We start from the raw sequence: 15471 nt of genomic DNA, 5'->3' as shown, positions 1-15471 counted from the left end.
TGGAGCCCACTCGTTCCTTCAGTAAACCTGGAGCATCCCTTTGGGTTTCAAGTGCTACCAGCTCTCAGAAGGGGATAGGGAAAGCCATCTGGAGGCCTTTGAGGGGAGTGGGTGTGAAATGGTGATGGCCCGCTGTTCCCCTGGGAGTGGGGTCCGAGGGGAGGGAGCAGTGTTGGGGTGCAGGAGAGGTCCCGCTCAAGAGCGTGTAGCCTCAGCCTCTGTAGACCCCACCTTCGGCTCCCCTGGTTCCTGACTGGGAAGGAGCTGAGCTCTTACACGGGGGTCCTGCACCTCCACACCCCCACTTTGTGGAAGGGAAATGCGCTGTCTTTGGGGGCTAGCATCTTTTCTCCCTGTGACCCCCCCTACCCATCCCCGTCTATTCAGCAGTCCAGTGTGGCGCCGGGATTAGGAGAAGCAGCAAGAGGGGCCTCGCTGGAGCAGTGCTTGCTCAGCAGTGTGTAGCCCAGCAGGTGGCTTTTTTTTTTCTTTAGAAGTTTTGCACGAAGGCCCTGGGTCAGGGCTTGAGTCTTGACCCACCCTTGCTCTCTGTGGGGCCCTGGGCAGTTTCTTTAACCTTTCTGAGCTGGTCTCCTTCACAAGGTAGGATGCCACTTGGACTCGCTCCCAGGGTAATTCTGAGACCCTAGTGCGGCCTGTCCCAGAACATCTCACTGTATACCGTCTGACTCAGAGTGGATGCTCCAACAGTAGCTGCTGTGATCTTCCTCACAGTTATCTGAACCCACACTGAGCGTTTGTTGGCAGTCAGGTACTGGGCCAGTCTCGTCTTGCGGGCGCTCTCTGTGATCTGGAGCCGCCCCGAGTGGGAGCACGGGTGTTGGGCGGCCAAGTGACCCGACCCCTAGTCATTTTCTAGTTTCTGCAGCTGACTGGCTGGTGGGCATCCCGGGTGGGGGCTCCCGTGTGGTCCTTGGTCCTGGCGGCCCCTCTGACTGTGTGTGATTCATGGATAGACTGTCCGATTGCCCACGATCGTGCTGTTGGTAACACTGCCCAGGGAGCAGACACCTCATGGTAGAACGGAAACAGCCCCGCCCAGGGTCGGGGGGCTCTGGTCTCCTGGCCGGCTCCCAAGGAGACATTTAACACGTGGTCGTGCTTCCTTGGGCCCTGTTTTTTTTTTTTTTTTTTTTAATGAAGGGTCAAGCTGGATGGCCTGTGCACCAGCTTCGCCTCTGTTGCACCCAGCACGAACATCTGGTGCCCAGCTGTTGGCTGGTGTGGGGCGGAGTCCAGGCAGCGACTGTGGCCTCAGCAGGGGCTCCTCCGGCCTTGTTTCCAAGACTGCGGGAATCCACAGTTTCCAAGCTGGTGGGGCCAGTGTCTAATGAAGGCCCCCTTCAGTTCAATTCAGTTCAGTCGCTCAGTTGTGTCCGACTCTTTGCGACCCCATGGACTGCAGCACGCCAGGCCTCCCTGTCCATCACCAATTCCTGGAGTTTACCCAAATTCATGTCCATTTATTTGGTGATGCCATCCAACCATCTCATCCTCTGTTGTCCCCTTCTCCTCCTGCCCTCAATCTTTCCCAGCATCAGGGGCTTTTCAAATGAGTCAGTTCTTCCCATTAGGTGGCCAAAGTGTTGGAGTTTCACTTCAGCATCAGTCCTTCCAAAGAATATTCAGGACTGATTTCCTTTAGGATAGACTGGTTGGATCTCCTTGCAGTCCAAGGGACTCGCAAGAGTCTTCTCTAACACCACAGTTCAAAAGCACCAATTCTTTGGGACTCAGCTTTCTTAATAGTCCAACTCTCACATCCATACATGACTACTGGAAAAACCATAGCCTTGACTAGACGGACCTTTGTTGGCAAAGTAATGTCTCTGCTTTTGAATATGCTGTCTAGGTTGGTCATTTTTTCCTCTATTTCTTGACACTGATCACTGAGGAAAACTTTCTTATCTCTTCTTGCTGTTCTTTGGAACTCTGCATTCAGATGCTTATATCTTTCCTTTTCTCCTTTGCTTTTCCCTTCTCTTCTTTTCACAGCTATTTGTAAGGCCTCCCCAGACAGCCATTTTGCTTTTTTGCATTTCTTTTCCATGGGGATGGTCTTGATCCCTGTCTCCTGTACAATGTCATGAACCTCAGTCCATAGTTCATCAGGCACTCTATCTATCAGATCTAGTCCCTTAAATCTATTTCTCACTTCTACTGTGTAATCATAAGGGATTTGACTTAGGTCATACCTGAATGGTCTAGTGGTTTTCCCTACTTTCTTCAATTTAAGTCTGAATTTGGCAATAAGGAGCTCATGATCAGAGCCACAGTCAGCTCACAGTCTTGTTTTTGCTGTCTGTATAGAGCTTCTCCATCTTTGGCTGCAAAGAATATAATCAGTCTGATTTCAGTGTTGACCATCTACAGAATGGGAAAGACTAGAGATCTCTTCAAGAAAATTAGAAATACCAAGGGAACATTTCATGCAAAGATGGGCTCGATAAAGGACAGAAATGGTATGGACCTAACAGAAGCAGAAGATATTAAGAAGAGGTGGCAAGAATACACAGAAGAACTGTAAAAAAAAAAGATCTTCACGACCAAGATAATCACAATGGTGTGATCACTGACCTAGAGCCAGACATCCTGGAATGTGAAGTCAAGTGGGCCTTAGAAAGCATCACTATGAACAAAGCTAGTGGAGGTGATGGAATTCCAGTTGAGCTATTCCAAATCCTGAAAGATGATGCTGTGAAAGTGCTGCACTGAATATGCCAGCAAATTTGGAAAGAAGAGTTGACTCATTGGAAAAGACTCTGATGCTGGGAGGGATTGGGGGCAGGAGGAAAAGGGGACGACAGAGGATGAGATGGCTGGATGGTATCACTGACTTGATGGACATGAGTCGAAGTGAACTCCGGGAGTTGGTGATGGACAGGGAGGCCTGGCGTGCTGCGATTCATGGGGTCGCAAAGAGTCGGACACGACTGAGTGAACTGAACTGAACTGAACTGAACTAGGTTGGTCATAGCTTTCCTTCCAGGGAGTAAGCGTCTTTTTATTTCATGGCTGGTCCCTTACCAGATCTGTTCACGGGCCGCCTTTTAATGCTGTCTGCATGGAGCAGTGTCTGTGAAAGCCATTACGTGTTCACAGGTGGTGAAGACCTGTCGCCTTTTTCCTGTATTGCCTCTTGACGGCTCTGCTGGTATCGCCTCCTCAGAGCTGCGTTGGGAGGGCCTCGCTCTGGTCCGGTTTGCTAACTGGCTCCGGCCCCTGTGTGGACGAGGAAGTCCTTATTCAGCTAATGTGTTAACATCAGGGCCGGAGTCCTTTGTTGGAGTTTGAAGGTAAAGCTCAGTTGGTTGTGCCAAAGATTTCTAGGTGTTGTCTTTCATACGATGGTGAAAACCAGATAGGCTGCTTTTTTTTAACCTTTTACTTTTTTTTTTAATTAATTTTTTTGAAGGATAATTGCTTTACAGAATTTTGCTGTTTTCTGTCAAACCTCAACATGAATCAGCCACAGGTAGACATATATCCCCTCCCTTTTGAAACTCCCTCCCGTCTCCCTCCCCACCCACCCCTCTAGGTTGATACAGAGCCCCTGTTTGAGTTTCCCGGGATATACAGCAAATTCCCGTTGGCTATCTATTTTACATATAGTAATGTAAGTTTCCATGTTACCCGTTCCATACATCTCACCCTCTCCTCCCCTCTCCCCATGTCCGTAAGTCTGTTCTCTATGTCTGTTTCTCCATTGCTGCCCCGTAAATAAGTTCTTTAGTACCATTCTTCTAGATTCCGTATATATGTATTAGAATACGGTATTTATCTTTCTCTTTCTGACTCACTTTTGGACTCTCAATTGGCTTCTGATTTTTGAGGTCACGTGTCCTATTAGGATGCAGGCAAGCAGTCTGAGTGCAGCCTCCTCAGTTTGATGTGGGCGTGAGCTCTCCGATGCCCTGCGTATTTCCACGGCCGAATCTGGTGCCTCACACCCTCTCCATCAAGGACCCTGCCCTAAGAAACCTTTGATTTCACTCTCTTAACAATGGTCGCATGTGCTTTACACCTGTCACTTGCCACTGTCTGCCTGGGAATTCGTAATGAACGTGTCTGTTTTCCCTGCTGAGCTGGAACTCATTATTTTGCTTTGGGCTCTGTCTCCCCTCGCCCCCAGAACTTAGAGTCCAGGCAGTGCCTCATCGACAGCTGATGGCCTGTGTCCTGCCGGGGTTGGGGGGCTGGTGCCTGCTCCCCTCCCCATGTATGTGCCTTCCTGGCTCTTCTTTGTGTATGTGGTTTTAGAAAATGTTTGCAAAATGCCTTACAAAGAGGTCATGCACTTTGGGATTCTTTAGGAAGCTCCCAAAGTTTGTTTCCCTGGGCTTAAAGTTGTAACAGGGGCTATGTGCAGCTAGAAAGACGTTGAGAGAGATTAAACTGGTCTGTGCAGGCTGCTGTAGTCATGTCTATCAAGTTTTCAGGATAGCCCAGCTGTGTGGAGGGAAAGATACGTTATCATGTAGGTTTAGATTTGGCTGAATATCACCCTCATGTGGTGGCTCAGATGGTAAAGAATCCGTCTGCAACGAAGGAGACCAGAATTTGATCCCTGGGTTGGGAAGATCCCCTGGAGAAGGACATGGCAACCCACTCCAGTATTCTTGGCTGGAGGATCCCACGGAGAGAGCAGTCTGGTGGGCTACAGTCCATGGGGTCATAAAGAGCTGGACATTGCTGAGCGACTAACACTTTCACTTTGGTGGAATGTTAACAGAAAACCCTCAAATGACACTGGCTTAAACATGAAACTTTATGTTCTCTGTTGTGTGAAAAGTCAGGGCAGGGCCTAATTTTCTGTTTCTTCATCCTTAAGAGACTTGCCTCATGATCCAAAATGGCTGTTGAAGCACTGGTCATTGTATCCATGTCACAGATGGAAAGACAATCCTGGAAGTCTCACTCCATGTCCTTTTATATCTCATTAGCTAAAAGTAACAGGGGCACTAACCATAGTGACAGCTGGGAAGGAGGGTCTTAGCTGGGACATCGCCTCACCTGGAGACATGAGGGCTCTATTTCCAAGAAAGATGCAGAGAACAGACAGTGGGTACAGAACACAGGCCCAAAAAAAAAAGAACACAGGCCCAGCTCATTTCAGTGAATGAATGAATAAGGGGATACATTTGGCTCCTGTGGATTAAATGTCGACCAAACCATCATAGTAGCAGGATCCACCAAATGATAAGGAAACCCCATTTCTGGTACCACAGGAGGGAAGGAACCTTGAGGAAGCTCCCCAGGGACTTGACAGAGCTCCTGTTCTTCTGCAGGGCCATTCAGGTGGGCTTCCTCTTTTCCTTCCTTGTAAGTCTGGTTCTCTTATTTTGAAGCTGCAGATAACACGGCAGTGGGTGATGATGGGCTGGACCCAGGTCACAGCAACCACATTTCAGAAGGTCCCCCTGAGAGCATCATCTTTTTTTTTTTTTTTTCGGTTTGTTTGAAGAAAGAAAAGTTTCATAATTCAAGCAGGACAACCTGGGAGAAGAGAGTTTATCCTTAAATGTTGCTGAATTGAAATACTAAAGTGAAAGTGAAAGTCGCTCAGTCGTGTCCGACTCTCTGCGACCCCATGGACTATCCAGTTCATGGAATTCTCCAGGCCAGAATACTGGAGTGGGTAGCCTTTCCTTTCTCCTGGGGGTCTTCCCAACCCAGGGATTGAACCCAGGTCTCCCACACTGCAGGCGGATTCTTTACCAGCTTGAGCCACCAGGGAAGCCCAAGGGCACTGAGGGCCTGGAGCCCAGGCCCTGGAGCGGCGAGTCTGCTGCTGGCAGTGGACCGTGCTGTCTTCTTGGGGATCTGTCAGGTCCAGGGGGCGGCCCCCAGCCCCTAGAGGCACACCAGGAGGGCCTGGGGTCGCACGGCAGGAGTGGGTCACAGAAGGCAGGTCCCCTGGTTAAAGCCTTAGCCTGACATTCGCTCAAGGCCCCCGTTCTTTTTTTTTTTTTTTTTAATTTTGGCCGTGCTGGGTCTTCCCTGTGGCATCCGGGCTTGGTATTTGCAGCACACGGGCTTAGCTCTCCTGTGGCATGTGGGATCTTAAGCTACCCCACCAAGGACAGAACCCGTGTTCCCTGCCTTTCAAGGTGGCTTCTCAGTCACTGAGCCCCCAGGGAAGATCCCCCAGGCTTCCGTCCTTGATTCCCCTTTAAAATCCTGATTAGGGTCTTTGTCACGCCTCCTGGAGACGATCTGTTCCCACTCTCTGCTTCCTCTAGGCCCCAACCAACCCAGAATTTTCAAATCATCCCGACTCCCAGCCTCAGTTCCGGATCGTCCCCCTTTAAGAAGCCGTCCTGGGTCCGCGCCCCCAGGCCGGGTGTGACCTGAAGCGTGCAGTGATGGCCCCGAGGGGTCGGCCACACATCTGTCCCTTACCCGGGGGCTGCTAGACTCCAGGTCTGAGTTTGCTCTTCTTGACCACCTTTGGGAAACGGCCCGTGGTTTCCAAAGACTTGCTCTCGGTCACAGGAAGCTGACTCGGGATGGGGGAGGCCTGGTTCTTTTCCTCCCCACTCCTGGGTCCCAGGGACCGCCCTGGGGTTGACGCCCAGCTTGTGCAACTGACCAAGGGGTCCTGTTAGCAGGGGTGGGCAGGTGGGAGGCTGCGGCAGGCCAGCACAGGGCGGCAGCTCGCCTGCACTCTGGCCGGGAGTCCAGGCTGAGCCTGCCCTGAGTGGGGACAAAGATTTGTTGCAAATTTCTGGTGCAAACCACATGCTCCCCTCCCAGGGGAATGTTTCTACTGTTGAAAAGCAATAGACTGTCAATCAACTAAGTAATGTTCAATTTTCTAGTCCCAGTAAAAAAAAATTTTTTTAAATAGCAGGTGGAATTAGTTTTAATATTTTAACCCAGTAGGTACAAAATACTGTCATTTCATCATGTAGACAGCACGGATATTAGTTAAGGAGATCGCTTTTCTCCGTCTGTGTTAGGACTTTAAAGGGTGGGATGTTCACACTCATTTTGGATTAACGACGTGTTACATTTTCAAAAGGCCCAGAACTTGGCCGCTGTTTCTATTGATTCGCCCGCTTGAGGGTCCTTGAGAGCAGGGAAGGTGCTGTGACCATCAGGGTCTTCCCTGCACCCCGTCGCCAGTGTGGGTGTGTGCGATGTGAGTGGGAGCCTGTTCTGCAGCGTCACCCCACGGGGCCAGGATTCTGAGCAGCCGGAGTCTGGTCACAGCTGCATGAGCTCGGGAGTCAGCCTGGGCCTCCTGGAGCCACGGTTCCCACCCAGAATGATGCTGCTGGACTGTTTTCTCCGGGGCTTTTCGGATTCTCCTGTGCTGTGAACCAAACCGCCCAAACCACGGGTCTGGGTGGGGGCGGGGCTGGGGACACTGCCCTCGGCCCCCTGGGCAAATGAGAGCATCTCTGTGAAGGCCCGTGGTCGGGCACACCTGCCGCACGTGGGCCACTCTGCTGCCACTAACTCGGATCAGAGCTGGCCGGTGCATCTGGGTCCGTTGGGTCCCAGGCTGTGAAGACCTCCACGTGCCCCATCCGGCGTCTGCATGTGCCTGGCCTGTTGCCCGGGCTGCACAGGCAGAGAAGGTCTGCACCCGTGCAGACCCTCGGGACGCCCACCTTCCGGGGAGGGGAGTTATAACCGGTCTGGTCCGCGGTCTCACGAGGTCTCTCCTGCGCAGGCGCAGCTGGAGGCTCAGCGAGCCACGCAGGACTTCCAGAGGGCCACCGAGGTGCTCCGCGCCGCCAAGGAGACCATCTCCCTGGCCGAGCAGCGGCTGCTGGAGGACGACAAGAGGCAGTTCGACTCAGCCTGGCAGGAGATGCTGAACCACGCCACCCAGAGGGTACGAGTCTCCGCGGGGCGCACCTGTGCGCGCGCACGCATGTGGGCCTGCGTTGCACCTGCGTGTGGGCGGGCAGGGTGGGCGTGCGGCGGGGAGGGGGCTGGGCTTGCCCCCACCTCGGGTTCCTGCGTCCCTGGGGTTTCCCGGAGCAGAGCAAACAGGCATGTTGTTCGCCCACAAGTGGTCATCTCCTGGGGGTTTCCGCAGGCCTGGAACTAAGCCGTCGTCCCCGGTGGCAGCCCCCCAGTGTCAGCCTTAGTGCCCCGTCCTTGTCAGTTGAAGTCCCTCTGGTTCAGATCATCCTTGACAGTCCTGACCAGTGTGGGCTTCCCCAGGGGACCCCCGGTCCTTCTCCAGGGTCTCCTCCCTCTGAGTCCCTGGGGTCTGGCGGGGTTTGGAGCTCCGGGTGGACGATCTGGATGACCTGCCGGACTGGTCTTGGGGCATGTGTGCTCTCAGTGAGAGGCGGGCCGTGGCGGCTAAGGCCTGAACCCTGGGGATGCCCGGACTGGGTGTGGTCTGGGGAACCAGGGTGCCTGTGGGAAGCGGGCTCTGCAGGCTGTGGGCTTCACTGGCTGTGCCTGCTGGGTTTGAGGTCATCATGGGGCATCATTCAGCAGTTCCGGGACCTGATCTCTGACCACAGGGCTATCAGCAGTGATGGGTGTCGCTGGACTTGTCCGCTCTTCCTGACTCGCCCAGGCTCCAGAGGGTCCTGCGGGATGTTCAGTGTTTCTCCCCCTCCTCCGCTGGTTTGCTGAGGCCTTGGATGTGGGGTGGCGTAGGGGTGGGGCTGCGGGCCTGGTCTGGATCCCCGAGAGGCCGCCTGCAGGGCTAGAACATAACTTTTTCCAGTGTCACCTGCCATGTGGGCTCAGGTCCTGCAGGACATGATGATTAAAGGTGGCCTTGAGCGTTCCTAAATAGAACGCCTGACTCACAGAGGGCTGGGACTTGGTGTCGAATCCACGTTGACTCCACCGCTGCTGCCCCCTAAAGCCCAGACCCCCGCCTGGGCTTGTGTGGCCTGGAGCCTCCTGTCTCCTGGTGGACACAGGCCTGGACAGCCAAATGCAGGCCGGGACAGCTTTCCTGGGTCCACTGGGGAACTCCCACAGGGGAGTTCGGGAATCTTGGAAATTTACAAGTAGCCTGACAGAGTATAAAGGATGGAGGAAAAAACCTCCTTCCAAGAATTTCATGGAAGGGCTGCCTTTTCTTCCCACCCTCCCTTCCACCCCAACCAAGATCCATATCAGCTAGATAGGAATCATCGCAGAGATCACTTAATGTGTCCTTTACAAAAATAACAGAACATATTTCTGCTTTTTCTCCTTCTACTTGTTAAGTCCCAGGGCCGTAGTAGATGGTGATGGCAAGTCCCCAAGAGGTGTCCCCAGGACCTCCACACTCCATGGCCGAGAATACCTTTCACACCTGTCTTTGTGAATGGCGCTCCTTGGGGTTGTGCAGTGTTCAACTGGGGAGCTGTCCAAGATGGCCCTAGGCCTCCTGACACCACGTGGGGCCCCTGAGGGCCCTGGGAGGGTCATTTGACGTGTCCCCTCACTGAGGCTGCCGACGATTTCTTGGTTGTGGGGGTGACCTCTGCAGATGAGCAGACTTCCTGGGTCACGGGCCAGGATTTCCACCCTGGGGGGCTCCTGGCCCTCTTCCCTCGCTTCCTCTCCGGTTTTATGGGGCTCGGAGGCTGCTCCTTGACCTGAGGAGGGAGAAGGAGGGCTGGAGAGTGGCATCAGCAAGAGACAAAGCACGCAGCAGAGCTCTCTGGGGCCGTGTCCCCAGGTCCCTGAGAACCCCAGCCTGGAGGGGCACGCTCTGTGGCCGTGGCGGGTGGGGCAGAAACGCCCTCGGGTGGCTCTGCTGTGAGCTGCCCTCCCAGGGCCCTGGCACACCTGGGCTTCTTGACTGCTGGTAGACAAAGCAAAAGGTCTAGAGTATGTCCCCGGTCTCAGCTGACTTCTGGGTCCTCCAGGAAGCCTGCTTCTTCAGGAGAAAGGACTTCTGCTGCTGAACAAAGTGCCACAGAAGCGTCCATAGAAGGATATGGAGCTCAGAAGGGTCCAGGCCATCTCGAGAAAGCGGCCCTGCTTTGGGTAGGGTGGCTCCCACCCCAGGCACGGTGGAAGGACCTGTGGTCTCTGCACCCCCTTCCCCAGGGTTCTCTGGGTGTCCCTTCTGTTCCTCCAGACTTCGAGTGACAGCCCCTGCTGTGGTCGCCGTGGGAGTCCCGGGTTCTGTATTGCTCAACCACGTGCAGGGCCCCAGGTGGGGACCAAGGAGCAGTCTTGTGCCCAGTGCTGGGGTCAGCTGAGCTCTGCAGTGCACTTGAGGGGCCTCCCTGGGGGTGTGCGGTCCTTGCTGCTCCCACTCGGGCCTTAGGCAGCTGATGCCGCCTGCTCCCCCAGCTCCACCTGGTTTGGCTGAGCAGTATCCCTGAGAGGGGGGTGATAGCTTTCCACCCTCCAGGAGGGAGCCGTCGGCCCTCCTGATGTCTGTGCAGAGAGGCCAGAGAGGAGGAGGAGCACGTGGCTTGTTGTGGAGTAGGGGGGCGGGGGGGGGGGCGTGAACTGTGAGGAAGCAGCAGCTGCTGGGAGGAGACGCCTGGGGTGTGCCCTGCACCCTGGGAGGCACGTGAGCCGTCAGGCCCGCTTTCGTGTGCTGGTGGGCGGGTACCACCTGTCCCCTAAGGCCCTGAGATGCCACCTCCTTGGGCCCACGCGCCCAGGCCCACAGAAGAATCAGAAGGCGGCCTGAACAGGCCAAGGGGCTGAGGGGACCACGATGCTGCCTTCCTGGGAGCGGGGGGCCCTGCTCTTTGCTCTGGGATGCTCAGCTTGAGGGTGTGTGGCTGGGAGAGGGTTGGGCGAGGTGGACAGTGAGGCAAGGAGCCCGGTTCGGGTCGTCCTGCCGGCAGGGCCCCCAGCCCGGCTGACACAGCCATTCGGTGCGTGCTGGTGTCCCGGCTGGCAGTGTCTGTGTGAGCAGTGTCTGTGTCTCTGTGGGCAGGGGGCCTGGGCTGCCCTGTCCTCCCAGGAGGGGGCCTGCTTGGCGCCCATTCTCCATGTCCTGCTGGAGGCCCTGGAGGAGGCCTCTGCTCCTCGGGTTCCCAAGCACTGGGGGCAGCTGCGTGGCTTACCACCCAGATCCCGCTCACTGCCCGCTGGCCGCCGGGCCCGGGGCTGCGGCTCTTCCAGCCACTTGGGCCCCAAACCCTCCTGCTGGGCAGTGGCGGGTGGTCGGTTGTTGGGCATCTGGAACCAACCTGTAGGGGGCAGGAGTGCGTGTCTGTGGGTTTGGGGGAACCCCAGGGAGGCTGACTTCTTCGTCGTCAGAATCCACAGAGGTTGGTGCACCCAGGGGTCAGCCCAGTAACGCAGTCCTCTCAGGGGACATAGGAAGCCAGAAAACAGCGGTTTCTCCGGGAGCCTGTCAGCTCTGGGAAGGAGGTGGGCAGCTGCACGCTTCCTGTGGAGAGTGGATGCCTGGCTGTGCCAAGCCCTCCTAAAGGCTTCCTCACTCATGCCTTTCCACTAGCACCTTGCACCGAGCCCCCCAGTACCCTGCACTGAGCCCCCCCAGCACCCCACACCAAGTCCCCCCAGCACGCTGCACCAAACCCCCAGCACCCCACAGCGAGTCCCCCAGCACCCTGCATCGAGCCCCCAGCACTGAGCCCCCCGACACCCTGCAGTGAGCCCTTAGCACCCTGCACTGAGCCCCACCCCCTGCTCCACGGCGCCCTGTACCGAGCCCCGCCCCGCTCCACGGCGCCCTGCACTGAGCCCCTCCCCCCGGCGCCCTGCACCACACCCCCCCTGCACTGAGCCCCCCTGCCCCGCGCAGCCTCTGCTGCCGCCCCCTCCCTGCCCCCCACCGTGACCCAAGGTAGCCCCAACAGCCTGGACCTCAGCCACCTGAGGGGCGTGCTGCTGCTGCGTGTCTGCACCGTGAGGCTTGGTCCAGGGCTTGGTCTCCCGCGTGCTCTGGGCACACAGGATGTGCTTCCTCAGTGTACTTGGCTCTGAGCTGAATTCATTGGCCGTAAACTGAAGAGTATGGTGCAGAGCTGGGTGCGGGGCCTGCAGTCCAGGCCCAGGAGCCTGGTCTTCGTGGAGGTCTGGGCACTGCACTGGCTCCTCGGGTCTGGGTTGCATGTGTGTCTGGGCACCTCAAGGCCTGCAGGGACCTCTGCATTCCGCTTCCTTTCGTGGTCTCCACCTTCCCAGCATCCGCCCGCCATTTTCTCATCCCTGGGCACACAGTTCACACCCGATTCCAGGCTTCAGGGGCTGCTGAGTTGCCGAGGAGACGTAACCAAGGTGCACCGCGTGGCGACTTTCCCCCTGGAGGCAGGAAGCACAGTGAGGGGCTCGCCTCTGGCAGCAGAAGCTTGTGCCCGTGGGGTCTGGGAGTTGGGGCGGGGTGGTAGGTACGGCTGGTGGGGGTGAGGCAGGAGCTTGTGCCCGTGGGGTCCGGGAGTTGGGGCGGGTGGTGGGTGTGGCTGGTGGGGGTGAGGCAGGAGCTTGTGTGCACGTGGGGTCTGGGAGTTGGGGCAGGTGGTAGGTGTGGCTGGTGGGAGTGAGGCAGGAGCTTGTGCCCGTGGGGTCCGGGAGTTGGGGCGGGTGGGGGAGAGGCAGGGGGCAGTGTGCACGTGGGGTCCGGGAGTTGGGGCTGGTGGGGGTGAGGCAGGGGGCACTGTGCCCGTGGGGTCCGGGTGGTGGGTGCGGTGGGTCGGGTGAGGCAGGGGGCAGTGTGCTTGCTGCCGCCTCAGTCTGCGTTGGCGACGTTGCCATGTGCTTGGGTTCTTCCGAGGGTTTCACTTTAGAAAGCTTTTTTGTAGACTAAGGACCAAAGAAAAACAAGGGCCTGTGTGTGCAGTTGGTGGGAACCCTGCTTCTTGCAGGGGATGCTCTTTACTGTAGCCTCAAATCACAGCTTTTGTAGGTCTCTCTTTAAAATGCTTTCAGGGATTTCCCTGGCAGTCTAGTGTTTAAGACTTCACCTTCCAGGGCAGCGGGTGCAGGATCCATCCCTGGTTGGGGACCTAAGATCCCACATGCCTCGCGGCCAGAAACCAAAGTGTAAAACAGAAGCAGTATCACACAGATTCAGTAAAGACTTAAAAAGAGTCCATATCAAAAAACTATCCCAAAAAAGATCATTATGCTTTCAGACAGGTCCTTAAAGGTGAGCCCTGCACCGAATCCTCTTGTAGTAGAACCAGTCACCACAGTGTGTCTTCACCTGTCTGATGTGCTTGGGTCTCATGTGTTCATAAAGGTTACAGCAGTAAATCCTTACAGCTTTACACTGAAGAGTTACTGCAGTTTCTCTTAAGTGACCAAGCTGGTGAGGTTCTGCGTGCATCTGATGTCTCTGTGACGTCTTTGATGTGAGAAGCCAAGCAGAAGGGTTTCCCAAGCCCCTTGATCTTGATTGAGAGGTCATTTTAGCAAGCTTATCTTGGTTCCCTATTTCCCTCTCTGACTTTGTTCTAATTCTGTTTTTAAAAGTATCTCAAGCATTAAAACCATTGTTAAAAACATACATATATATATATATATATTTTAAAAGAAGGTAAAGCTTTAACTCTGATACGTATGAAGTATTCTCTTATAAAATATTTTATTTAATGCATTAATTAAGGATGGAACTAATCTGATGTTACAGCTCTTTGAAAGGAGAATTCAGAAAAAAACAACAACAACACTCATGCTTAAGTTCAAGAGTGCCAAGGTGAATTAACAGGCAGATACAGAATTGGTCAGTATTTACAGGGCAAGCAACAAGTAAATGCATCTCCACACACTTCCTCTTGATTTCTAGGGATAAGAATCATTTGTATTACTATCAGTTTCCCACAACTTGTAGGGTCATGAAATAGCTCCAAGACGACGAAAGGCAGAGATAATCTGGAGAGGGGCAACAGACAGGATGCTCGATGTTTTCTGCTCATGTCAGACTTTCTCCCGATTCTTAAAAAACACCTAATTTTAAGCGCATAAGGAAACTACCCTGGGCTGACTGGCTGTTTCCCGAGGCGGGTGACGGACCGCTGGCTGCCTCCTCGGTGGTGTCCTCCTGAAACCGTCCTGCGGGGGTCTGAGATGGTGGACCAGCGATCTGAGGGCCCTCTGGCCTCCTCCTGGCTGCTCTTTGGGTAAAATAAAAAGCTGGCCCTCTATCCCCGCCTTGCTACTGCCTTTCTAGTTCACTCTGTACTTGGGTGAGTTGTAAGTAGAAGGTGGGAAGGAAGTTGGCAGCTGTTTCCGTGGTCCAAACTGCTTTTTCTCTCCCGCGTCCTCTCCCCTCCCAACCAGCCTTGTTCTGATGCGCTTCTAGGTTAGTGGGGAGAGAACCGACACTGTCCCTGCTTCTGGGAACGTGCCTTTGAGCCCCCATAGAGGGTTGGTTTTTGAATTCATTTTGAAAATGTTCCCCCCAGCATTCTAGCTGACGAGTTTTCTGGCCACAGAAATGTGTGTGAGCCTCAGAATCTGTTTCTGCTTAATCCTTCCGGATCCTGGATTCTCCTGCGTCCACCAGCTAAGCTGGAATGTTTGGGAAGGGGCCAGATGGCTGAGGTCCTCGTTCTCCTGCTGTCCTGATGCACACACCTGGCTCTGGAGGGCTCCGGAGCCCCTGATGACCGAGCCCCTCTCGTGTTGCCTGCCTGCCCATTGGCTCCTGACCTGCGGTGGGACAGGAGGAGCCCACGGTGGCCACTCCACGGAAGTGGACACCCGCTGGCTCAGAGGATGCTTCATGTCGTTCTGTCCTTTTCCTGCTCGTTGCCTCAGCCGATTGGGCTGTTTAATCTTATCTGAAATGACTTTTCCAGAATAGATGAATCGGGAACGGTGATCCTCTTCTCTTTGCAAGTTTGTTTAATCTTAGTCTCCCCACTAATTTCCTCATTTAATTTTTACATTTTTCTTTATTAAAAAAAAATTGAAGTACAGTTGATTTATGTGTCAGTTTCCGGTATACAGCACAGTGATTCAGTTGTATAGGTATACATGTATATGTATGTTTCTGTATATATATATATATTCAGATTCTTTTCTATTATAGGTTATTACAAGATATTGGGTAGAGTTCCGTTTGCTATACAGAGGTCCTTGTGGTTGATGTCCTTTACATACAGTAGCATGTATATGTTAATCCCAGATTCCTCATTTTTTTTAAACAAATGGAGTACGTGATCCTGCAGCAGGGGGCCGTTCTGGGTGTGGCCGCGCTGACCCCGCCCCCTCTGCTGTGGTCCGCAGGTCATGGAGGCGGAGCAGACCAAGACGAGGAGCGAGTTGGTGCACAAGGAGACGGCGGCGCGCTACAACGCGGCCATGGGCCGCATGCGGCAGCTGGAGAAGAAGCTCAAGCGGGCCATCAACAAGTCCAAGTGAGCCGGGCGGGCGGGCCCCTGGGCTGGGCTGCTCTCCTTCCGCACCGTCTCAGCCTTTCCCGTGGCCCCAGCAGCGCCTGCCCCGGCTCCTTCTGTGTTCTCTGCACCCCCGGGTGGGGCTCCTCCAGGCTGACCCCCTGGGAGCACACAGGAAGGAATCTCAAGGGCAGAGCGT

At 54.8% G+C, this 15471-nt stretch overlaps 1 protein-coding gene across 1 annotated transcript in view; it reads left to right on the top strand.

Annotated features, from left to right (window-relative positions):
• SH3BP5 (SH3 domain binding protein 5) overlaps positions 1-15471 on the top strand; it is an 81345-nt gene that overhangs the window by 59047 nt on the left and 6827 nt on the right. The window contains exons 4-5 of the mRNA NM_001206288.3: positions 7703-7867; positions 15163-15293. Coding sequence (NP_001193217.1) covers positions 7703-7867; positions 15163-15293 — 296 coding nt within the window. The remainder of the gene's footprint in view (positions 1-7702; positions 7868-15162; positions 15294-15471) is intronic.

The sequence above is a fragment of the Bos taurus genome, chromosome 1, assembly GCF_002263795.3.
Source record: "Bos taurus isolate L1 Dominette 01449 registration number 42190680 breed Hereford chromosome 1, ARS-UCD2.0, whole genome shotgun sequence".
Taxonomy (NCBI): domain Eukaryota; kingdom Metazoa; phylum Chordata; class Mammalia; order Artiodactyla; family Bovidae; genus Bos; species Bos taurus.
This window is presented reverse-complemented; position numbering and strand designations above follow the sequence as displayed.